General features: G+C 39.6%; 1 protein-coding gene across 1 annotated transcript in view; it reads right to left on the minus strand.

Moving 5' to 3' along the window:
* Positions 1-25,684, minus strand: part of Kcnh8 (potassium voltage-gated channel subfamily H member 8) — a 463,803-nt gene that overhangs the window by 171,391 nt on the left and 266,728 nt on the right. The window contains exons 6-7 of the mRNA XM_038342973.1: positions 14,646-14,803; positions 7,242-7,443 (exon numbers count right to left, since the gene is read on the minus strand). Of these exons, the coding sequence (XP_038198901.1) occupies positions 7,242-7,443; positions 14,646-14,803 (360 nt within the window). The remainder of the gene's footprint in view (positions 1-7,241; positions 7,444-14,645; positions 14,804-25,684) is intronic.

Here is a 25,684-nt window from a genome sequence, read left to right on the forward strand (position 1 = left end):
CTCCAGTTACAGACTATAACCTGGAATTATTAGCTAAATAAACTCTTTCTCCCCTAAGTTGCTTTTCATCAGGATGTTTTCTCACAGAAAGAGAAATAAAATTAAAACCATGTCTGTCTTTGTCTGGGCAGTCTGAAGATATTCACATTTGTTGGCATGTGACTAGTGTCTGGTCATTCTGTATTCACCCTTCAGGGACCATGAAGCAGTAGTGAGGAGGCAGGGAGAGCTAATAGGAAATCCCACCTCAATATATGCAGAATAGTTGCTAAGGTTGTCATGTTTATTGTATCCTTCTAAGTCATTTCCATAGATTTGTTCTGTCAATGGGTTTATGTCATAGATTTATGAGTCAATGGGTCTGAGTTTTGTTTCGTAATTCAGAATGTGAATGAAGCACAAAGCTGTTGTCCTCACTAGACTTGGATAGAGCTTTAGTTTTCCTCTAGCACTGTTCACTGGGATATGGATGCCAGAGAGTGGAAAGATGGCCTTATTACCTGGTAAGAACACAGGGGGAAATCTCAGGAGACAGAAGCAGGAGCATCCAATGCCCCAGATACTCTGTGAGGCAGCTTCCAAGAAGAGCTATACATCTACACTGCTACAGATGAGGAAATGAGAATCGTTCAGGCCTTGTCACAACTGGGATCACAGGCATAGCAAATCTTTGAGGTGGATTCAAATCTAAATTGTAGCAGTTTGAAACTAAATCATTCTTAATTAAGATCCCAAAAGAGTTCTTTAAAAACAAACTCAATGTCATCAACTGAACCTTACAGGTGCCATTACTTGATTCTAGAAATGGTAATAATTACAACAGAATGCACACTTACTAACTAAGACATAAGGAAGTTTGAGAATCTCACAGCTCTTGTGCTTGCTGCACAGAGGGTGGATCCAGTGCCTCCTGCATCACTAGTAAGGGCTCCACCACTGAATAATATTCCAAGACCGTTTCACATAGTTTGCTCTTTTTTGTTTGTTTCTTTGTTTTTTGAGAAAGGTTTCTCTGTAGTTTTGGAGCCTGTCCTGGAAGTTGGTGTGGGAGAATTGTCTGTATTCTGTCAATCATGTTTTAAATAAAAGCTGATTGGCCAGGCAGGAAGTATAGGTGGGTCAACCAGACAGGAAGTAGAGGCAGGGCCATGAGAAAAGGAGTATTCTGGGAAGCAGGAAGCTCCCTCCGCAGTTCTGCCCAGACCCCCGAAGAAGCAAGATGTGAGCTACCCCACTGAGAAAGGTACCGAGCCATGTGGTTAACATAGATAAGAATAATGAGTTAATATAAGCTACAAGAGCTAATAAGTAGCCAGAACTAATGGGCCAATCAGTTTTATAACTTCTGGAGACCTCTGTGTGACTTTCTTTGGGGCTTGCTAGCTGTGGGGTACCAACAAGATGGCCCCTTCATGTTACAGGAAGTAGCTCTTGTAGACCAGGCTAGCTTCAAACTCACAGAGATCCACCTGCCTCTGCCTAATGAATGCTGGGATTAAAGATGTGCACCACCACTGCCTGGCTTGTATTGAAGATTCTTATAGGAAACATACAAGCAGAACAGCTCCTGGAAAAACACCAGTAAAAATATTTCCTTTCAACCAAATAAACACTCAACTTTAGAAAGTACTCTCAAATTTACTTATGATACATTTCTTAATTGCAGAGTTAAATATTATCCTTAACACTCTATGTCCACATCCTCTAAATTCTGTCCTGCCTTAACAGGAGGGAACTATTAAGGCGACAGGTTTCGGACCTATCCATTATGTTAATTTTAACTAGTATACACTCAGAACAGAACATCCTATAGGTAATGCATATGACTTGTTGAGCACAATACCTAAATCAAATGGCAACACTCTACAATTACCTTCTATATAACCTTCCCACGTAAAATGATACTCATTGGTTTCTTTCATAAGAGTAGTTGTCATAATAATATTAATGATAGCTACAGTAGACATCACTTGTTGACAGTGACTAGGTGCTAGTTACATGGCTTTACTTTTCATTTTCTTACCTTCACATGTGTGTGAGATGTGTATATATGTGGAAATGTATGCACGCACATGTATGTGAATGTGGATGCACAAATGACAACCTTGCTTGTTTGTCCTCTATATCACTTCTTGCTTTTACATGGAAATCTAAATGCAGGATTCCCACACTTACACAGAAAGCAATGAAACAGCTCCCAATATGCTACACGTCAGTTTATATGCTTGATAACTTAATACTGGCTACCTCAAGGAGATTTACAGTATTGTTGCTATTTTACAGACCTTAGAGACAAAGCAAAGTTAATGATTTCTTCCTGTTTTTTGTTGTTCTATGCTCTGAATTCTGAAGAATCCTCTGAGATGTTCTACCATAGCAGAAAGCACAAGCTGTAGAGATAGCATAGTCTAAGGATCTGTTGCATGGCATCCAACATACTGGTTTTGATAGAGAAAACCAAGCATGCAATGTACACCTAAAGGTGTTATTTTCAAGTGAATGAGCAAACCTATAGTGATCTGCCTGTTCATTCTATCTTAGCCAGAAAGCTTTTGAGTCTTTCCTTGCAATCTTCCTAAAATTCAAGACTGTAGAGAAATTTCTAGATAAGTTTCAGAGGCTATGTTCCTTAGGTAACCCAGACCCAGAAAGATAAGCATGGTGTGTACCCACTTATAGGTGAATACTAGTTGTAAATCAAAGGATAAGGAGCCTATAGTACATGACCCCAGAGAAGCTAAGTAACAGGAAGAACCCTAAGAGAAACATACATAGATCCCCAATGGGAAGGAAAAATAGACAAGATCTCCTGAGAAAATTGGGAACATGGGAAGGAAAATGGGAGGGAAGGAGTGGAGAGGAGGGGAGAAGAGGATGGGGAGAAGAACTAGAGGGAATGGGATGGTCGAGATATGGGAAGGACAGAGACAGAGAACAAGAAAAATGTTATCCTGATTGAGCAAGCCATTATGGGGCTAGCAAGAAACCTAGTGTTATGGTTTTGGTCCCTGTCCCTTTAAGAGACAAGCACTCCCATTCCCTCCCCATCGAGCTGATCTTCAGCTTCCGGCCTGAGCTCACTCTCTTTTCCGTCTTCCTCTCGGAGAGGCAGCTTCGCTTCTGCCTCTCTCCCCACTTCTCTGCTTCCCCCTCTCTCTCTCTCTCTCTCTCTCGCTCTCTCTCTCTCTCTCTCTCTCTCTCTCTCTCTCTCTCTCTCCCTCCCTCCCTCTCTCTCTCTCTCTCTCTCTCTCTCTCTCTCTCTCTCTCTCTCTCTCTCTCTCTCTCTTTCTCTCTCTCTCCCTCTCCCCGTTCCCCCTTCATAACTCCCCTGAATAAATATTCAACCTCACCATGTCTCTGTCTTCTGCTGGCCCGCCATGTGTCTCCCTGCCTGGGACCAGCCACTGCTCGGGGACCGGCAGCCATCTCTGCCTGGAACTGGCTGCTCCCAGAGCCCACTGATTGCCACCACATGGGCCGCCATCACTGCTCAGGCCACTGCTCTAAGACCGGCAGCCTTCTCTGCCTGGGACTGGCTGCTCGCAGGGCCCGCTGTCGGCCGCCACATGACCTGCTACCACCATTTGGGACTTTATAGCATTTGCTGCTTGCCTACAGCTGCTGCCTGGGACTTCATAGCATTTTTAAAAGAACACAACACCTAGCCCTGGAGAAATTTTCAGGAATCCACAAGGACGACCCCAGCTAAGACCTTGTGCAATAGTGGAGAAGGTACCTGAACTGGCTTTGCCCTGTAGTCAGATTGACGAATATCTCAAATGTCATCATAGAACCTTCATCTAGCAACTGATGGAAACAGATGCAGAGAATCACAGCAGATCATTGGGCTGAGCTCCCAAAGTCCAGTCAAAGAGAGGGAGGAGTGAGAATATGAGCAAACAGGTCAAGACCATGATGGGGACACCCACTGAAATAGCTTACCTATTTAATAACAGGCCTTCCAACTCAGGCATGACAGTGAGGGAACCAGTATAGGACTAAACTAGGCCTTCAAATGTAGGTGAAGTTGCATGACTGAGGCAGACTGTGAGGCCAAAGGCAGTGAGACCTGGATTTATCCCTGCTGCTTGTATTGGTTTTTGAACCTCATTTTCTCTGGAGGGATACTTTGCACAGCCTAGATATAGTTGGGAGGGCCTTGGTCCCACCTCAAAGCAGTGTGCTAGACTTTGTTGACTCCCCATGAGAATCCTTACCCTCCTAGAGAAGTGGATGAGGGTGGGATGGGGGGTGGGATGGGGAAAAGGTGGAGGGAGCAGGAGAAGTGGGAGGAGTGGGAATTGGATTTGGCATGTAAACTGTGAAAAGATAGTTAAAAAACAAATCTGGCATTGACCAGGCTTAAAAACGTTTACAGATGAACTTGGGTATGTTTGGAAACAAAATACCAAAGCACTTTAGCTGTCAGTTTTGAACTTGCCAAGAACAAAAGGGGAGTAATTGGATAGTTGAAAATGATTAGAAAGAGATCTGTCCTTTGGACAGAAGAACCTGTTCTATATGTTAGTCACAAAAGTAAAGAGCAATGTGTTCTCTAACAGGATTTTATTCATGTGCTGAATTTTTTGATTTATGGTAACTGGGGGAAACAGGACAAAACTTACCACTACCGAAAAGAAATTACATAGTAAAAATAAGCTAACAGGTAGAAAAGCTTTGATTGTTTAATATTCAGACAAATCTCACCTGAGAAACGATTTAGTCAGGGCACAAGTAATACAAGGAATTCTAGAGGAAGGGGAAGACCTTGTCCAAACCTTGTCCAACCATATTTACAGGCAGAATGAACATACCTTCTTTTTAATCACACTGCAAGAACTATTTAGACAGAAAATGTAATCTCGAAAGAGATTACTTGCACCTTAGCTGAATAAAAACAGTGATTCTATGATAAGACATGATCCTAGTAAAAGCTGGAGATACATCCTCAAACTAGCTGATGTCAGATGGCTACAGCGGAGAGTAGGTGGACACTAACCTGTGATAAGAATACATATCCCATGTATGCCTAGGAGGCACACAGTTTTAAATTTGTGTATTCTTGAAAATTATATAGCATGGAATTCAGAAAAAGACTTTTAAGTTATTTAGTAGGGGTTCTTAAGTTGTAGACATGGGGATTGTGCTCTAGACAGCTGAACTAAATTACTAAACATCTAGGAGTTGGTTAGGGAGGGCAGAGAAGGTTTACAGATGCGAGCACCATGCTTTCCTGCCACTGAGGTGTATCATTCTGCCTTTATCAGCATGAGACCCAGTTGACCACCTTCCTATTACAGTGGGCCCTGACACTAGGGTCAAGGCTGGGGCTAATACTGCTACACTTCGGGTTGCTGGCTCCCTCTTTCTTAAAGAATAAATAATTCTGTATATTTGTGAGAAGAAAAACAAAAGCTAGATTTCATGTCTGTAGCACAGCTGACATGGTAGAAGTGTAACAAAAAGCATTCCTCACATAACTCGATTTTGAGAGTGTGAGGAAGCTGAATTTGCCCAGTTGGAGAATCGGATGACAAACCTTACAAATTGATATGAATGCACAGGTCTGGAGCCTGAAGGAAACCAGAGAGAATCAGATGCTGAACACAAGACAGAATGTGCACATGGACCAAAAACAAAAGGCAGATAGCAAATCCTGAAACTCACATTAAAGCAATTCTCTCTCTCTCTCTCTCTCTCTCTCTCTCTCTCTCTCTCTCTCTCTCTCTCTCTCTCTCTCTCTCTCTCTCTCTTTCTCCCTCTCGATCTCATTGGTTTTTTTTTTTTGGAAAATCTAAGACATCTTTGCTTTGCTTCAAGCCTACAGTTTTATTTATATCCTTCATTCATTCTGAGAATTAAGAACCCTAGCAAGATATTTAAAACATGGCCTGGAAAGGAAGAAAAAAAAAAAAACCTCTTCTGAGAGAAAAACCGTGACAGTGCATTGGTTGCTTTGTGTAGCTCAGCTGAGAAGAGTAAGGTTAATTTATTTCTTGAAGAACTTGGTAAAGAAAGTACCTTTCTTCACCTTGCTTCCTCAAGATCTCCAGCTTATATTTCAAGGATGCCTTGTGAAGGTTTTGGACATGCTCTGTGGTGAGAGAGTGACATTTATGACAGACAGCGCAGAATGCTCCAATCACAAGCTGCTTCAGGAGCTGGATACAGTGGGCACTTCTCTTGCTGGAGTCTCCTGTGGTTTAGTCCTCTGCAAAGGGCTGAGCTTCTTTCAAAAGTTCAAAATTTATTTATTTTTAATGGAGAAGATAAGTGAAATTTCATCCAACTAAGAAATTTTGATTAAATGTCAAAACAAGAGTAAAAACAATAGCTCTCCAACAGATAGTACCATGGCAATTTTACAGAGTGTGGAAAAGATTGTGGCTGCTAATGCATGAAAGGGTATCTACTTCTTGAGAACTGTTATTTTATGTAAGTTTCCATATATTTTACAATGTGTTCCTATGCTTGGCATTGCATATTCATTTATGCTAAACTGTGTAACACCTGAAAGAGAAATCCCAAACTTTTATGGATTGTGGAATGATGAAATGTTATAAATATTTGTAAAAGATCTTGTTTTCTGTGCCACCACTGGTCCTCTAAGTATGACACAACCTTCTGGCACTTTACTTTCCTGATGGGAGAAAGAAAGGTTCATCTTCTTCATTAGAAAACCAACTCAGGTATAAATGATTGAAGGGCCCTGGAGCAGTTTGCCATGATTTAATAACTAGTTCTGCACTGGAAATTGACAAGGTACTAATACACATATAACCTAACACTTCCATAGCCTTGCCAGACATTTTGAACAACTTAGATCTTTTTCAAGTTTCTTGAGTCTAAAAGTTAAATCTGAGAAATTTTAACAACAATACAGCTCTTGAAAGTGAGTCTAAAAGTTGAATCTGAGAAATTTTAACAACAATACAGCTCTTGAAAAAAATTTTGTCACTTGTGTTTTAAATTGAAAAAGGTCAGTAAGAAGGACTATATCTATAAAGCTGTATGGGGGAAGATAGGAGTGAGGAGGGCACGGGAGAGGAGAGCGGAGGATTACTGAAAATGCACTGAAAGTACATTATATACGGATGCGAATGGTCTACAAATTCATTGTAATAAGAATTTAATAAATAAATGACTAGACCAAATATATTCACGAACACCTTTCACTTCCCTCACACGCTACACAACATTCCCTTTTAACTAAAAGTGGAAAATTTTACAGAAGCCCTTACCGACTTCCCACTTGAGAAGGCTGTCCTTTTCCATTTTTCCAATGATGTACCAGATACATGCCATCCAGTGTGCAAGGAGAGCAAACATGGACATGAGCAGGGTGAGGACAATTGTGCTGTGTTGAGAATAACGGTCAAGTTTCTGCAGAAGGCGCAAAAGACGCAGCAGCCGGACAGTCTTCAGAAGATGCACAAGGGACACCTGTGGTGGGGACAGAGAAGCATGGCTTGGCACAGCAGCTGCACTCATAGCATAGTGTCTGATGGAACCCACACCCAAGGTGGAAAGTTTCTGAAATGAAGAATGATGGTGGTTTCACCACTGTGGCCATACTGATGAGTGTTTTGACCTCAGATACTGTATCAAGAGCTGAAAGGATGGGGCAAGGTAGGCTAAAGGTTACAGAAGTTTATTTAATTGTTCCTGCAAACACTTCCTTCATAATAATTGATTTGATTCTCTACCTGATTGTGTATGATTGTGTATATAATGCTGTGCAAGTAAAACATACTGAGTGTAAGATGTCTCCATCACCTTGAACATGTTTTCTGTCAATTCTGCTGTCCCTATACAGAGAATAGATTTGTGTTGTGAGTAATCCATACATATTGAATAAAATCTTAGAAAGTCATAATAATGTAATCTTAATTTAATAATTTTTTGGTATTCATTTTCTGAAGCTTTAATGGTTCAATTAAAACCCATCCTGACTCCAAAACTTAGTAAGTACCTCACACTCAAGTCCCAGTGGCACCTTCTGTGTCACTGTGAACTACCCAGCTTCTGCCACCATCAATGAACAGAGCAAACATACAGTGAGGCACTCAGACCTGGAGCTTCTCTCCAGACTCTTCAGAAGACAAATCAAGTGGAATGGGAAATTTTGGTGCATCTCTGTCTTTTCTTATATTTAGACTTCTGACTCAAGGGCTACTTTCCCAAATTTAGGCATAAATTGAAAGAGACCCAACATTGGTAAATCCAGGTATAATCAGAATTAGTGTTAACAAGAGGTACACCTACTACCTGCTCTATAACCAACTTTCTGGAATTTCAGAGAGCATTCTAAAGCAGAAAACACAGACTATCAACTCACCAGGAACAGCTGGATAGACTCCTTGGCCAGGACTACAACAGAGGAGGAGTGGTTGTAGCTTGTGGCTACAGTTAGTCTGGCTACAGTCAGTCTGCCTATGGTTAGTCTGGCTACAGTTAGTTTGCCCTTTATAGAATATAATCACAGACGAAGTCAGCATCTTCAGAGGGATTGCCTAGAAACCAACTGGTCAGTTGAATTCAATTCTTCCCTCAATTACCCATCTTCCCTTATCTCTAAGAAAAACAGTGCCTTTGCCTGTGTTTGAAAGGCTTGAAATAACTCAGTGGCAAAAAACAATGACATCTTGAATTTTGCATGCAAATGGATGGAAATAGAAAACACTATTCTGAGTGAGGTAACCCAGACCCAAAAAGATGAACATGGGATGTACTCACTCATAATCGGTTTCTAGCCATAATTAAAGGACATCGAGCCTATAATTCGGGATCCTTGAGAAGATAATAAGAAGGTGAACCCAAAGAAAAACATATAGTAATCCTCCTGGATATTGGAAGTAGACACAATCGCCGGGCAAAAATTGGGAACTTGAGGGTGGGGCGAGACCGGGCCAAGGGAAGATGGGGAGAGAAAAGCGTGAAGGGGAGAATGGGGGGAGCTCGGAGGAATGGGATGCTTGGGATACAGGAAGGGTGGATATGGGAGCAGGGCAGCATATATCTTAATTAAGGGAGCCATCTGAGGGTTGTCAAGAGACTTGACCCTAGAGGGGTTCCCGGGCTTCCAGGGAGATGCCCCCAGCTAGTTCCTTGGGCAGCTGAGGAGAGGGAGCCCCAAAAGGCCAGTTCCTATAGCCATACTGATGAATTTCTTGCATATCACCATAGAACCTCCACCTGGCAATGGATGAAGAAAATGACTGAGCCCCACATTGGAGCACCGGACTGAGCTCCCAAGGTCCTAATGAGGAGCAGAAGGAGGGAGAACATGAGAAAGAAAGTCAGGACCGTGAGGGGTGCGTTCACCCATGGAGACGGTGGGACAGAACTAATGGGAGATCACCAACTCCAGTTGGAATGGGACTGATGGAACATGCAACCAAACCGGACTCTCTGAATGTGGCCGAAGGTGGAGGCTAACTGAGAAGCCAAGGACAATGGTGCTGGGCTTTGATTCTTCTGCATGGACAGGCTCTGTGGGAGCCTTCTCAGCTTGGTTGATCACTTCCTGGACCTGGGGGGAGTTGAGAGGACCTTGGTCTTAGCATAGAGTAGGGAACCCTGATGGCTCCTTGGCCTGGAGAGGGAGGGAGGGGGGTATGGGTGGAGGGGAGGGGAGGGAAGGAGGAGGAGGAGGGGAGGAGATGGAAATTTTTAAATATAAAAAAATAAACCATGAAAAAAACAATAACTCAACCAATAAATCTACTAAATTAACACCCCCCAAAAAGAATTAATGGACACATAAAGAATTGACAGATCTTTAAGATGTAAGATATTTATATCTCAACATAGGAACTGATATTCAACAAAATTGTGGTCAATCCTAATCTTGTAAATTACACTCTTAAATATAATACAATCTTTTCTTAAACTTTTTTTCCTTCTCCTTCTTCCTTCCCCTCCTTTCCCTCTTCTTCCCCTTCTCCATTTTCTCTCATCTTTTCTTCTGCCTGCCTGCATGCATACAGATGCCCCTCCTATGGGAAAGTCACAGCATAACTCTTAGGAGTGGGTTCTCTCTTTCTACTATGTGGGTTCCTGAGATGGCACTCAGGTCATCAGGCTCAGCAGGAAGCACCTTTACCTGCTGAGCACCTGGGAACTGGATGAATATCGTGCTCTTTATGTCTTCTTAGTACTCTCTATGGTCAAGTTTAGCTGGCTCTCTCCCTTTAGAATCAAGTTTTCATCTACCATTTATCAAGCTGCTGTGGAACACACAATCACATGTTAGGATTTAACAGTCTCTACAGTTTGATTCAGAGAGCTATTGTGAATGGAGTTTGATCAGTAGCTGAATTTGCTGGACAGGTGACAGTTTTAAGTGAAATGAGCCTGTGCTGACTCCCAGTGGAGGACACCATCTAAGTGCAGGATGGGCACACATGACTCATTTTCTCTGGCCTTGGAGGGGGTGGTACGGGAAAGAATACGAAACTTCCCTATGTGCCATTTCACAAGTAGGGCATGTCAGCTCTGGTGATATGCTGGGACATTCCAAACAAACAAAAATATTACTAAATGTGTTTTCTCAGCAGAGTCAACGGCTTTCTTCTCTGAATGACAATTCAGGTTTTTGGTGAATGGGGGAGGTCATAAATCTTACTCCCTTTGGGATGGGTACCCTGGATTATCACAAATAAGAATTGTACACTACTTGTGGACAGGTGTATCTGTTACAACTGGTAGCAGTTTCCACTTTCACCAACTGGACATGTCTATCTTCCTGACTGGGGGAACAGAAGTATGTGTGACCGAGGGGTGGGAATAAAAGATCTTTCCTGATGTATGAAATTAGGCAGAGCATTAGATAGACATATTTTATTAACTTGCTCAAGAACTATAGGAAGTTTTGATACTCCATGATGGTAAGTGATCTACACTATTTCCTTTCCACTTGATTTGTCATTCCTAATTTTGTCTTTCACAGAAACATTTAGTGAGATGCATGGTACATTTCAATGTGTGAATATATGAGTGTATTAAAAACATTTGCCAAGGGCAGTTAGGACTAGGCAGAGCCAACATCTACAGAGTACTTTCTGATGTCCGTACTGCATTTTGAGTTTCTTCCACGGAAATGTATTCACTGGACACATTTAAAATCTGGGAGGAGCAGGCTCATTTCAGTTTCCATGTCTAAGTTATAAGTTGTCCTCATCACGTTTTGTTGGAAAGGAACAGAATATCTTGAATACTTTTTTTTTTGTTAAACTAGAATATTTTGTGCTTATTAACTTAGTTAAGGGTAGCAGGTTTGTGCTGCTTTTTAGGTGACCAGGCCAGTGAAAAGGAGGAGCAGTGTATCTGGCAGAAAGCCTCTTCTCCCTCTTGTTTCTCTTTCTGATTTCCAGCATTCACAAAGCATTGATCCAGGATTTGAAGACATGAGCAAAAGGGGGAGGAGATCAGTGACATTGTCACCCAACACAAAAATCTCACCTGTTAAGTTAGACAGCAATGATGCACTGAATATCTCTTATATATATTTATTATCTATATTATTTACATATCTAAATTATCTTATTTCAGTAACCAAAAAAGACCATAAAAATTCTATTCATACTTAGTAGCAAAGCAGAAAATTAATTTAAAAACAAACTGTGTTAAGCAGAAATTATTTGACCATTTGGCCAGGGAACTCAGAATATTTTAATAAATATTTTTTTCTTCTTTAACTTATTTTATTATATTATCATGCACAGTGATAAGAAAATAACTTATGTAGAGAAATTCAACATAAATTTTTAAAACCAGTTAATTACTTAACAAAGCTTTTCAAAAGTTCTCATCCTGTTTAAATAAAATTTCAGTTCTGAATCTATCTAAACAATAAGAGCCATGGCATGATTAAAATTGCTCTTATTAAGAAAGTTTATGCTTCAGTAAGGTTCTTCTGCAGTGCTTTTGTTTGACTGAAATTTCATTCAAAATAGAATATACATCAATGATTTTTTTTTGTTTTTAAAAAATAAATTTAATTTTTTTTTACAAAAAATCCCATACACATACATATACACATGCATTGATCTCAGTCAGGTGCATGGAAGAATACATAATTTAAGATTACAGCTATGCATTAGTTTAGGTTGTAAAAGTAGATTACATAGGAAATTGAAGCTAGTGAGGTTACATTATTCTCACGTAGCTGGTTAAACAAACAGGCTGAGCACACAATAGGACGTCAGGCTAAGTCTATGTGATCTTAGTGAATATTATGACCTTGTCTGTGAGCTCAGCAAAGGTTCTAGTCTCAGAATGTAAGAGAAGTTTTCATAAGCATGTACTATCACATTCCTGAATGGATTGCTAGCTGTGACAGGGTCTCTCTAGCTGATTCTGTCTGCTTGACTTGTCCATTCCTGGTAGAAAAGGTGAACCATGGGCTGGTTTGCACTCTGCTTAATCACTGCCCACTGGTGACTATTTAAGGTACTGTAGTTTGGTATCAATGCAAACACTAGTCATATACATATATATATATATATATATATATATGTGATTTGCCATTAATAAGTAGTTATATGTAGTTTATTGGTCTGTTAGTTAATTTCTTAAGAATTTGCTATGTCATACAGTCCAACAATTAGATAGTTAATTTATTATGGACTTGACTGATTTTAAAAATATTTTTATTCCATTTTTTCCTAAAGAGAGGTATATATATATATATATATGTATATATATATATACATATATATACATATATATATATTCTGACCTAGAATATTAATAAACATTAATAAGCTCTTAACATAGGCAGATTATGCCAGATTCTGTTTTGTTTTTTTCAGAGCTCTACATAATTTTTTGAAGCTTCTGATAGCAGAAATAAAATGCTAAAACCGGTCTCCCTGAACATGGCATACAATGAGGGTTGCTGAGAAGCCAAGGACAATGACACGGGATTTGGACCCTACTACACATACTGGCTTTGGGGGGGCCTGGCCTGTTTGGATGCTCACCTTCCTAGACCTGGATGGAGGGGGGAGGAACTTGGACTTCCCATAGGGCAGGGAACTCTTACTGCTCTCTGGACAGGAGAGGGAGGGGGAGTAGAGGAGGGAGGGGGGTAAATGGGAGGCGGGGAGGAGGCAGAAATTTTTACTAAATAAAAAAATAAAATAAAAAAAATTGTGATTAGATTTAGTCCTAACGTGGCATAAATACCAACTCAGCTTCTAATAAACATTTTTTAGATTATTTGCAGTTTTGCAAAATCCTTGTTTTAAATCATTGCATTTCATCATGGTACTTATCTAGATAAATTCAGTCTCAAAAAGAGAGAAATCTCAAATTCAATAGGTAAATATTCAGTGTCATGTGGCTTGATACTATGTGCTAACTTTTCTTTCTTGGTAGCTTTTTTCCTAATGATATCACCCTCTAACTTCCAACTCAAAAAAGAAAAATAAAAAGACAAACAAACTCTCGTGGCACAGAAAATTAGTAAATATGCAAATATGTCAGCCTGCACTAAGTAATTGGGATAGATTGATATCTGCATTTGAAATTCTGATCACTTTGCTACTCTTGGAAACCAAAAGGATATGATTTATACGAATTGGTATCAACTGGTAAGGGAATTTGTTTAATTTGAACTCATGCTACTTAGTGCTTTGTTTTTACAGGTTAAAGTTGGTGACTACAGCCAAACCACGTGCAAAATCAAAATTGGTCTTCCTAAATATCTCTCTGGTTATAAGTAAGACAGTTTTTAAAAATGTCCCTTACTGAATGTAAAAATAGTTGTTACTACAAATGGAAGACGTTCTTCCTCGTGAAGAGACATGGTGAAAAGCAGGAAGGAGAAGGAGTGCAGGTGTTAACTCAAAAATCTGAAGTTTATGAGACTGTGTCATTTAAGCGGGTAAATTCCTTTACTCCAAGACTAACATTCTTTTTTGTCTGATCAGCCTTCAGTTAGCTGTGTTAATGAATAATGAAATAACAGAGACAGAGTTAAAGAAATGTTTGCAATTCCCCACCAAATTCTCCAGCTGATTTCCTTTAGAAATTTAAAGTGATGCTTTGGTACTAAAGGATTATTTAGTGAGTCAAAATTTATGACAAATCCAGGTTTTCTTCTCCCTCCCTCCCTCCCTCCCTCCCTTCTTTCTTTCTTTCTTTCTTTCTTTTTTTTTTGGTTTTTCGAGACAGGATTTCTCTGCAGCTTTAGAGCCTGTCCTGGAGCTAGCTCTTGTAGACCAGGCTGGTCCGAACTCACAGAGATCCGCCTGCCTCTGCCTCCCGAGTGCTGGGATTAAAGGCGTGCGCCACCACCGCCCAGCTCTTTCTTTCTTTCTTTGTTTCTTTGTTTCTTTGTTTCTTTCTTTCTTTCTTTCTTTCTTTCTTTCTTTCTTTCTTTCTTTCTTTCTTTCTTTCTTTCTTTCTTTCTTTCTTTCTTTCTGTGCTTTATCTGGTTCTGAGCATTGAAGGTAGGGATCAGAAGAGCTTCACCTCTTCAAGTGCAGAATCTGGCCTGTGTCCCGCTGAATATCTCAGGATCCTTATTACTGAGGGCACAAACCCCAGTGAGCACCAACTGCCAACAACATTTAACACCAAACACATGCAAATCAAACACAGCACATAAAAGCCACATGGAAGATGTTTCTACTCACCACGGTGACATTGAAAGCATACAGGAGGTCAAAGGGCAGGGCAGCAATCAAATCAATGATGAACCAGGTCGTGACATAGTGGATACAAATAGATCTCGCTTCAAAGATAACTTGCCCAGACTTGCTGACATAAGTTGTTCGGAAATTTAGAATAATATCTGCTTGGGGAAAAAAAAGATAATTAAGAAAAATGGGAAAAAGGAGAAGAAAAAGTAAAAGTAAAAATTAATAAAAAAGAGAATAAAGGAAGGGAGGAATCTGGGAAGACAAGCAGTTATGGAAGAAGGGGGTGAAATGCATATAAAATTATACAAAATCAAGCAAAAAGTAAGTTTAAGGTATTTCAGATTAATGTCCTCATGGATTCAATATAAATTAATGAGAAAATGCTGAAGAAGGGCAAAGGACACTTGGAGCACTATGTTTAAATGACTAACGATGACAGCCATCAGAACAGTTGTGACATTACCAAGTGCCCAACGTGTAATATTCTACAGCTTGTCTGGAGATTGTTCCAGTCCCATGGTAGCGGTAGAAACAACAGCTGTCATGTGCAAAACACTAATTTATTGCATGCACAAAACTCATCAGATCGCTGTGTGCACATGAAATTCCCCCTTGACTTGAAGTCACATCTCTTACGAAGTACAGCAGTTATTCTGCTTTTCTATTTTAGGTATAATTTTTAAACTTTCCCTATATGATTCTTTTGTTGTGTGTTTATTGAGTCTTTTACTACACATGAGACCCTCATAGGTGCTCAAACAAATATGTTTTCTTAAGTTTGAAGTCTCTGTGTAAAAATGAGTATTCCTTAGGCTGACATATTATTTTCTGGGTTAAGTAAAGTTAAGATGTGTGTTTTCTTTAAGACCATGGACATGCAAATCCCAGGAAATTGTAGAATGGTTACACACAGAAAAGGATGTCGACACGTGGCAGCTGATGCTAACAGAGGGACATTACTTCATGAGTCTTATTTTGGGGTTACTGGTTCAACTCTTCACAAATCAAATAAAGATACATAGGGGGAAATGTATCTCAGTCAATGAAACTAGGAATTGAAGTAATTATAGAACAAACAACACTCTGAATTACAGAATGGGTCAGCATTATCAGATGAATTGACACACTTGGTGGTTAATTTGAACTATCTAAAAAAATAACAATGTTCTTTTAGGTGAAGGATGTGCTGACTCCGTGATTACAATATTGCCTGCTAAAATCTACTCATTGGTAAACACCAGTAAAACAACAACAGCACAAAGAACAAGAAGATGTAAAGTTTTGTTAGAGGATTGGATGGGGATATAGAGGAGGCTATGATCATATTTCACTACATTTTTATGAAACTCAGGAGTAGAGAAAAATATTTAAAACTGTTTTAAAATTTAAATAAAAATTTAAATAAATTTTATTTATTTAAAAATAAATAAATAAAGCAAAATTTAAAACTCAATGGTTTTGCTCATTATTAACTTGAATTTTGTTTTGATTTTCATTTTGTGCTCACCCTTCTGTAATAGAATAAGCATCCATGGCCCTAGGCTCCCTCCTGCTCTCAGATATTTGACAGAGAATCTGTGTACATAGTAATATGGGTCCAGTGTTAGGCTACACTTTAAGCAGAAAGGGGGCTGTACTGAGGGGCGGACCCAGGCAAGGCTACTGAAGAGACTTTTCCTCAGATGGTGACAGGGGATGAGAAGATAATAAATAGAAAACAGCAATGGTGTCATGGAGTGAAGTATGTAGCAGGGCAATAGGTGGTCTGTAGGTGCTGTGTGAAACCAAGACTGATGTTGGCTAAATGTCTGTCATGGAGGATTCATGATGGTGGGTTAGAAGCAAGCAGCACTTCCAGTTTCTGTGTCTCAGAAACCAAACAACATAGCACAGTTCCTTACTGGGTGTGGGATGCGGAACTGTGGGGGAGACAAGCAGAGGAGAATGTGACCTAAAACTGATATAGAACTGATGGACCATTTGAGGCGACCGAGAGGAACATGTTTGTTTCTCAATAAAATCTGTTTTAAAAAGCAGCTGTGGTGAAATGTGTGCTGCTTGGGGGAAAGCCCCTGCTTTTTTCCTCTTGGAATTCATAGCAAATATTTCTATGCTGTCTGCATAGCACACAGTGTTGTGATAAGACATGGGGAAATAAGCTCACTGGAAAATATAGGCAGGTGATTCCAGTTGGAATTAACACATGTAGTTTATTCTTAAAAGGCTGAGTCAGTGGGCCCCCTAAGGAGGCTCAGTACACGATCCACCCAGTTGACTTAGTCTTGTGAAGCACGGTTGTCTTTAGTGGAACAGCATGGAACCTGTTCTGCCTCCTCCATCCAGTCTGTGGTTTGTTCCTCTTTGTAGAATGTCTGAGATTAGACAGAAAAAGGAGCTGCAAGTGCACTGACCCAATCTGTCCTCCAGAAGCTCCCTCTGAAGGAACTTTCCATGCATTAGTGATCAGGAAAGCAAAGCTATTCTAACCAGCTCTGGTCCTGAATAATTCTCATTGTTCTCAAGCAAACATCATGTAAAAAAGACACTAGTGAAAATCCCTTCACTGCTGTCTTCTCCATGGGCTACAGAGCTCAAGCAGATAAAGAAAGGACACAGCCTGGCAGAGCGGGCTCAGTCATGCACATGGCCACCCTGGAAGACAGCACACAGTCTGTCATCCCCTTCCTGTTTTTTCCTCCTATTTTCTAGGTTGGTTTGTATAGCACACACACACACACACACACACACACACACACACACACACACGATGTATGTGTTTTCATTATTCCCATTACAAGTAGGGAAACTGAGTGATAAAAGAGATGAAGTAACTTGCCCAGAATCACACAGATGACAATAGTGCACACATACTTAAACTTCACAGCTAGCTAACATAGGAAGTGTTGAACTCCACACCATCAGTTCCATTTCAGAACTTCGCGCTTTGTACCTTGGTGGAAACCAGTCACATTAATAATCTGGAATCATGTTCTCAGTGATCCTCAATTCCCAAATTATAATTGTTCTAGCCCATAGTGCATAAGGTAGTGCATAAACTGTTATTAGACAACACATTTAATCAAAAGTTAATATATTTGGACATTTGTATTGTTGTTATCGAGAACGTGAAAGGGTGATGCTGACAGAAAAGGAACACTCACACCAGATGGTGATTTCTACCACGGGGTAAGATGTTGTCGTGAGCCAGTGCCACTGAAGCACCATACCTGGACACAGTGGGCAGCAGAAGAGACAGAATGCCACCAGACCCTTGAGTGATGTGAACTTTGTATACCTCCTCCTCAGCTGTCTAAGCTCACGAATTTCTGCAGCAGTGAGGAGCTTAACACGTGCAGCCAGCCACCATTTTGGAATGGAAGCAGGCATTGCCATTTAAGTGTTACTGGAAAGAAGCTCAGGCTAAGTATTTCTGTTCTAGAGAAACAGCTTTGCCAAATCCATGGTGAAGTTTGGTTTCTGTGGTATAGGTTGAGGTAAGTGTGTGAGTTCACCATAAAGTTGAAAGAACCATACAGTTAGAGAGGAGGAATGGTCATCAATGTTAAGATGGTATAAGAGAGTAACCAGAGTTGATGAAATTATTAAATATTTCAAAATAGCTAGTACAACTGCATGCTCTTCAAATAATGAATATTCAAGATATGCCAGCTATCCCTATACAGACATTTTACAGTGTGTGCATGAACTGAGCTCCATATGTGTCAATTACAAAATAGATATATATTAAAGTCAAGTGTTGAATTTACAGAGATGGCTCAGTGGGTAAGAATACTTGATGCCAAGGCTGACGAACTGAGTTTGATTCCTGGAAACAATGTGATGGAACAGGGAAGCTGATTTCACCAAGTTTTCCTAGAACCTCCACACATATGCCATGGCACACATAAGCACATGCACTACCAAAACAGACATGTATATGTTAGTAAAGTTTAAGATACAAAACAATTGTAGTGATAATTCCTTTCATGGTTACTGATCACCATGTCTATCACAAATTTTACAGAAAGCCTGCTGTGCTAACACACATACTGACATACCTCCATAAACATCAAAAACAAACAAAAAACCTGAAAAGTGAACACTTACTTAATTGACACAGCAACCCTCTTTCAGGACATGTGTCTACGCAGTAGACAAAGACAAAATAGAAGTTACACTTCTCAATACAGCAGGTATTGGATGAGTCATTATAAAGTGCAGTTTAGAAGGCTTCTATGAGACAACTTCTTAGCTGATTGAACTTACAGGATGAAAAGTGACCTACTAGCTCTAACGTGAAAAAGAAGCAACCATGAATTTCTGCGAGCAGATGGTGACAACACTGATGAAAATACTTAAGACTTTTTTTAGCTTGCATTTAAAACTTGTATACTGTTTATTTTCAAAGAGGAAATGCACTTAGTTATAATCTAAAGACTGCATTTCCCCAGGACAAGGATAAAATGGTGCAGTGATTGATCTAAATAATTAGTGGTTTGAGTAACCAACTTAAAAACAACAAGAAAATACTTTTTGTCAAGCATTAGAAAGGATGCAGTTCTGGACTATCCACAAAGGTCTTCACATTAGCCATACACTTTGCTATTGGTCAGACTGACATCATCCCCAGTTCACCCAAGTTGCAGAATAGTTAAGCAATTGTGTGTGGGGTAACTTTTCACACTCAATGTCATTTTATTCCTATATTCTAAAAGACAAGAGTGTTGCACCAATGGATTTTCCTTATAGGGAATTACCTTAGATTGGTGCAATAAAATTCTCAGGAAAAAATAGGTCATTAGGAGGAGATTTTCCCTGAACCTTTCATGACTTAGTCTCCCTGTCAAAGTACTAAACAGGCCAGATATTACTGACCTTCTGATGTCAGTGATTGCCATGCTGAGAGTTACATGGTTGCAGACCAATCTCACTCTGAATACTTTCTGGAAGAATGTCAAATCTCTGCTCTGTTATACCTTCTAAATTATGATGAACTAAACTTTCAAACCCAGGAGCCAAAACTAAACCCTTTAAGTAGTCCTTCCGGACTTCCATTCATGGCAGTGCAAATGTAGAAATCACACATCATCAGATCCAGGAGAAACATTCCCGAATCCATAGAAAATTAACTGAAAATAATGTTTCTCCTCAAAATTTTTATGTACTTGTGTGTTGACATCTGACATGTCATCCACTGTGCTCCATGTTTTGGAGATCCTAAGTAATGAGTCCTTAACAGACAAAGAGTTATGGGCATTCCATGGTTTACAGCCTTTACAAAGGGTTGATCCTAATCTATTGCACCAAAATGAAGATACAATTGAATTCTCTGATGATGCAGATCACAGGTAATTATATCCTGAGATAATTTGCCTTGTTGTCTCCATGCTTTATATAGTACAATTAAAGCCAAGCAATAGAGAAATAACTGGATATATTATTTTCTTATTTTCAGACTTCCAAAACTATTTTCCCCCCCACTAACTTGCTATATGTGTGAGCTGAAAAGCAAAGAAATTAAATGCATTCACCCCCTGAGTTTGATTTTCTGTAGAGCAATGTCATTAGAATATCCATAGTTCTAAATAAAAGGAAATGACAGGTAAATTTGATACAACATAAATTAGATTACTTTATTAGCCTTCATGTCAGGTGGGAAATCATTTTAAAATTGTATTGAATTACTTGTTGAAAAGTACGTTAAAATATAGTGGTATGCACAAAAGCATGTTCTTGGCATATAAATAATTACTAACTCAGGCATTTATTTAAAAAATAATTGATGTGGTACAGTGTGGGTGGAGGGACATTTAACTAAACCAGCTCTAGATGATATTCTAAAGGTACTCTGACTGTTTCCATTGCTTGTGAGGCAGTCCTTTAAGAAGTCACAGCACATTTGGGCCAGAGGGTGTGGGGACAATGAACAGAGAGGAAATGGATCAGGAGGCTGGAGGAACGGATAATCTTAACTGTTCACTAATGAATCATTGGTGTCAGGAATAAAATTTCCTGTCATCAGACCCTGCTCAGAACATCAGCATTTGCCTCTTTTTCTTACTCTAAAAGGACTATATGAGAACAAGAGGACTCACAACAGAATGATCAGGGGGCGAAAAGACCAGATTAAGTGATGTGGACCAATACTGATGCTTATTACTGTATTGTGTCAGTGGGCCACTGCAGTCATGGAGCCTCATACACATCGTGGCACCCTCCATCAGCTCCAACCTATTGTGAAGGGAAGGGACCTAGACTTCCTGTATCACAATGATTTGCCTTATGTAGAAATTCTGCCTTGAATAAGAAATATCCCCTAAGGCTCATATGTTTGAAATAATTTAAAAATAATTCCAAGATGGTGGCTCTGTTTGGGGAGACTGCAGAACCTTTGGGAGGTAGAGTCTTACTGGAAGAAACATGTCACTGAGAATGGGTGTTGGGGGGTTTATGGCCTTGCCTCACTTCCTTTCCTGTTGCTCTCTGATCCTTTTGTGCAGATGAAATACATTTCTCTGCTTGCTTCACTGCAGATACCAAACTGTCCCCTTTATCTTTATAATTAGAGAAAAGTTAAATGTCTTAACATAGTAAAGAAGACCTCTTTTGAAAGTGATTACTGTTCCTTTAGAAGCCAAGTACTAAGAGTTCAACTGACCATCCTAGAGTAGTCGTTCCACTGTGGCACACCAGCACACAGGTGTTCTGCCGCTGACATTCTCAGCATCTAGTTACCCCAGAACTTTCCAACTTAAATGATTCCTTTCATTGTTCCAACATATTAAATACTGCTACAGAGGTCCATAGTTTTCTACCCTGCATGGAGTCCTTGGACTCAAAGAAAGCTAATTGCTACAGGTTTTCACATTCTTATGATGTTATACCAGTAAATCCTTATATGCACAATGAAGTAATGTTAATTCAAAGTAAATACTAAAATTGACTAGTACACACCATTGACATTCTATTACTCTCCATAACTATTCATTTGTATCATACTGAGCTTGTACATGACTGCTAAAGGCTTCTGTGTATCATGCACAAGACTACTGGTTTGGGCTCTCTATAAATTATTCACCTTTCAGTGATGTTTAAATCAAAATTAGATGCTGAGCTTCAATAAACAGTACTTTAATAGGGATGGAGAGGTGGGTTAACAGTCAAGTACACTGGCTTCCCTTCCAGAAAACCTTTGTTCAGTTCTCAGCACCTACATGGCAGAGACCACTGTGAACAGAGAGCATGCTTGAGACACAGATCCTTCACTATATCCCACTGACATGCTGACTGTGCTTGACATCACAGCAGACCCTGCTAGGAATGTCGTAATGGCCGTGCAGCAAAGGGGCTGGCAATGTAGACAGCGGAGTCAAAGGCCCTGCACTGTGGGCAGCAGAGTCAGTGCTCACGGTCACTGTCGTTTTACTCACAGGCTTCCCAACCGAGAAACAGGATCTGGGGGTCTTGTCCGAGTTGCCTAACTTGCCCGCTGTCACTCTGTTTCTACTTTACAGACCTGCAGTACACCATTCAGTCCTGTTGTCATGCCAATAAAACACCAATAATAACCAGCATGCGTTACATCATTCCTTTGTTGACAGGGCTGTTTCTGTGGCTTCCTGTGCATTCACTGTTTTTAGCCTCACTGGGGTCACTGTAAAGGCACTGGTGTGTCCTCTAACATTGTGTGCCTAACTCAGCTATTCTGCGAAGATGGCAGATGAGCTGTGTTTGGAACACACACACACACACACACACACACACAATGAGAAGGTTAGAGTTCATTCTTGGTGCCTTTGTCTCCTTCCATCATAGTGGGAAGGGAATTCCAGTGATGTCTATGAGCTTTTATGGTGTTAAAGTAAGTTTTAGAATGATAAAATTAGTATTTAGCATTGCAAATAAAATGTACAAATTTTAAAAATATAGTTTAAGAATATATACGACATATATACTTAAAATGCGCTAACACTAAGGAAATAATTGGATGAACTTTCCAAGGCAGGCTGTCCCTATAAACCCCATCGTCAGAGCCACAACTAGAGCCAGAATAATTCTTTATTAGCCAAGCTGATTGTTACCGTCCCCAAAGTAACCAGTGCCCTTATTACCATACACTAATCATGTTTGGATCAGTTACAAGCACAATGTAAAATAAAAAGTATAGTTTTGCTTTTGGTTATAGAGGCCTTTACTAGGAAACCAAGTATTTTTTATTGCTGTATTGTGTTCCATTGCCTTATTATGCAGATGTCCATATTTTAATCTAATTGGATGAAATATTGGATCTTTTGAATTCAGGAAAGTTGGATATTAGTGTTAGTTATATACATAATGTATGTATATGTGTGTATATATGTATATATACTATATATATTATATATAATCAAAAACACACATTTTACTTGTAAATATGTAGGGTGAGCATTGATTTTTAAGTCCACCTTTCTAGGCCAACAAGTATGCATCTACCTTAATAGCGACTGCTAAGGAATTTAATAAAAAAAAAACACTTATTCATAGCTGTCCCCAGAGTAAAAGATTTAAGTCACTCTATATATTTCCTAAATTCATTATAATTTCTATGTTTCCCTTTCTTTCCAATGATGTTTTAAAAGATTTTTCTGGTGGTAGAGTGATGCTGAGCACTCTAACTGCATGTGCACACCCTTCCCTACGAGGTGCCCATCAGGACGTCTGTCCAGTGGAAGTCACTGCTCCTCCTCCTGTTCTTCTCAGAGGAGCTGTGCATTCTTGCATGACCGCATTCTATTTGTGAGATTATGTCCACTCACAGATCATTAAGATACCCCACTCTGGTGTCTTTCTGTCATTTCAACTCTTGCAATTTGTTTATAGCTTTTCTGCTATTACTTTATACAGTGTGAATAGTGAGTCAAGATTCATATTTTCTAAATGGATGTCCGATTGATCCAGGGCTATTTTTTGAGAACATCATTTCCTGAAAACATCTCAGTTGTAGCTCTGCCGTACACAGTGGTTGCATGTGTTAAACATGTGGTTACATGTGTATTGTTCTGTTTCTGTGTTTCTCAGATACCCCATTTCCACCTTCGTAGCATAGAGGTAGAAGTGTTCAAACCAGAGTTATAAACTCGCAAGAATATTTACAATACAGTGAATACATTGGACTCTTGAAGAAAATTCAAGTATGATTTAATAAAGATACAAAGTATTATATTAAAAATGAAGCAGTTAAATTTTAATGTTTGAAATGATGAAACTGTACTTGATTAAAAGAAAAATAAATATTCTTGCTTAAGCCTACTGTGATAACATGAATGTGTTTATGATTGCCATCAGTGAAAGCTGTTCATACTTTAGTATTATGCTACAGCTGTGGGAGCTTGTGGTTTCCATAACTTGATCTATTCTTAGGTACTCTACACAGGGCCAACACAAAGATCAATGTTTCTAAGCCACACTCACCCAATTGTTGTAAATTATGAGCAGCTCCAACCAACCATTCTAGAGTTGGAATCAAAAATTCTAGTTGTATATTAATCCAGCCCACTGATATAAAAAGGCAACTTGAGAAGCAAAATGGTCTCTATTTTTTATTAAATGTTCCTTCTTTGTCTGAGTTGCCTGCCTAGTGTCAAGGCAAATTGGTATCTTGGAACTGCACAAGAAGGTGACTGCAGGGCAGGTACTCACAGGACAAGGAAAATCTGGAGTCCAAACAGTTGCCTGTGAGAATTGGCAGGAATAGCAGGGACAGAGAAGACCAGCATTCAAAAGTCAGTAGACTCTTGGGAACCAGGTTGTAATGCCAGTCAGGGTGAGTGAAAACACAGTTTTTCTAACTCCAGATGGAGTCTTGAGTTGCAGGATACTTTTAACTATTCCTATCTTGCACTGAAGGATTCTCTTCAAACCTTAGCAAGATCAACCCCATCTTGAACCAAATATTGAGCCCGCAGTCACTTCTGCACTGGAACAGTAGGCAGAACTCTGAAATGCAGATATTCCCTTATCACTTGTAGATTGAGCATCATACAGGACTCTCAGAGAGGAAGACACAAACTCAGAGGTCTGACAATGGCCCTAGTTTTCTATTCTGTCATAAGGAATCCCAATATATCACTTTACTTCCATGTGGGTTCTTGAGTCTGAGTTGAGGTCAAGCATTGATTACCTATTCTGAGCAAGTCATGTGCTATTTCTGAGTCTGTTATCCCCCTGTTATATACTATTTCTAGAGTGAATGGAAGAAATAGCTACCAGTCCATATAAAAAATACAGTATCTAGAATTTTTCAGAATTGTTTTAGACAAAGCAAACATAACATTCAAAATATACCAATATATTTGTGTGTTCATAGGTCACAGGTTACCAAAATATATAGAAAAATAACCAGATCTTGGTAGAAACACAGTGATTCATTAAAAATGTTCTGCTTATTAGTCCAGTAAAGCTCTTACCTAGACATTAATACTTTTAATCACAATGCAAGAACCTCACAGCTCTTTGCCTTGTGGATATATGTGCATGATCTTTATTGGGCAGTTGAATAACACACACAGTTCAGTACTGAGGACTGAAGATGGTCACTATACAGCTATAACTATAAGACTTAGCCTTTGTCTCAAAAAGCTGCTTTCGGAAGCATCCCTTTAGCCATTGAAGTGCAACTAAGGCCCTCATCCTTCCTTCCACATGGCTTGACTGCATGCGACTTTGGTGAATCTTATGTCTCAAGCTAACGTTTATTGCTTCATTAGTATTTCAATGCTCACTCTCAGTCATTCTCATCTTAGAGAGGTCCAGGGAGATGGCTTAGAGCGAGCATGCTTTGGCCAAGCCTGATGACCAGAGATCAATCCTCAGACCCACATGGAAGGAGAGAAACAATTTGTTTTAGTTCCTGGTTTTAAACACTATAGTGTTAACCTCCACCTGCCCAGCATGTGCATAGCACCTACACTCACAATTAAATAAATGCGATTTTTTTAAGAAAAAGCAGGAATTGAATCTTGATCAGTGGTGCAGAGCTTGAACAGCTGTGTGAT

The sequence above is a fragment of the Arvicola amphibius genome, chromosome 9 (genome assembly GCF_903992535.2).
Source record: "Arvicola amphibius chromosome 9, mArvAmp1.2, whole genome shotgun sequence".
NCBI lineage: Eukaryota > Metazoa > Chordata > Mammalia > Rodentia > Cricetidae > Arvicola > Arvicola amphibius.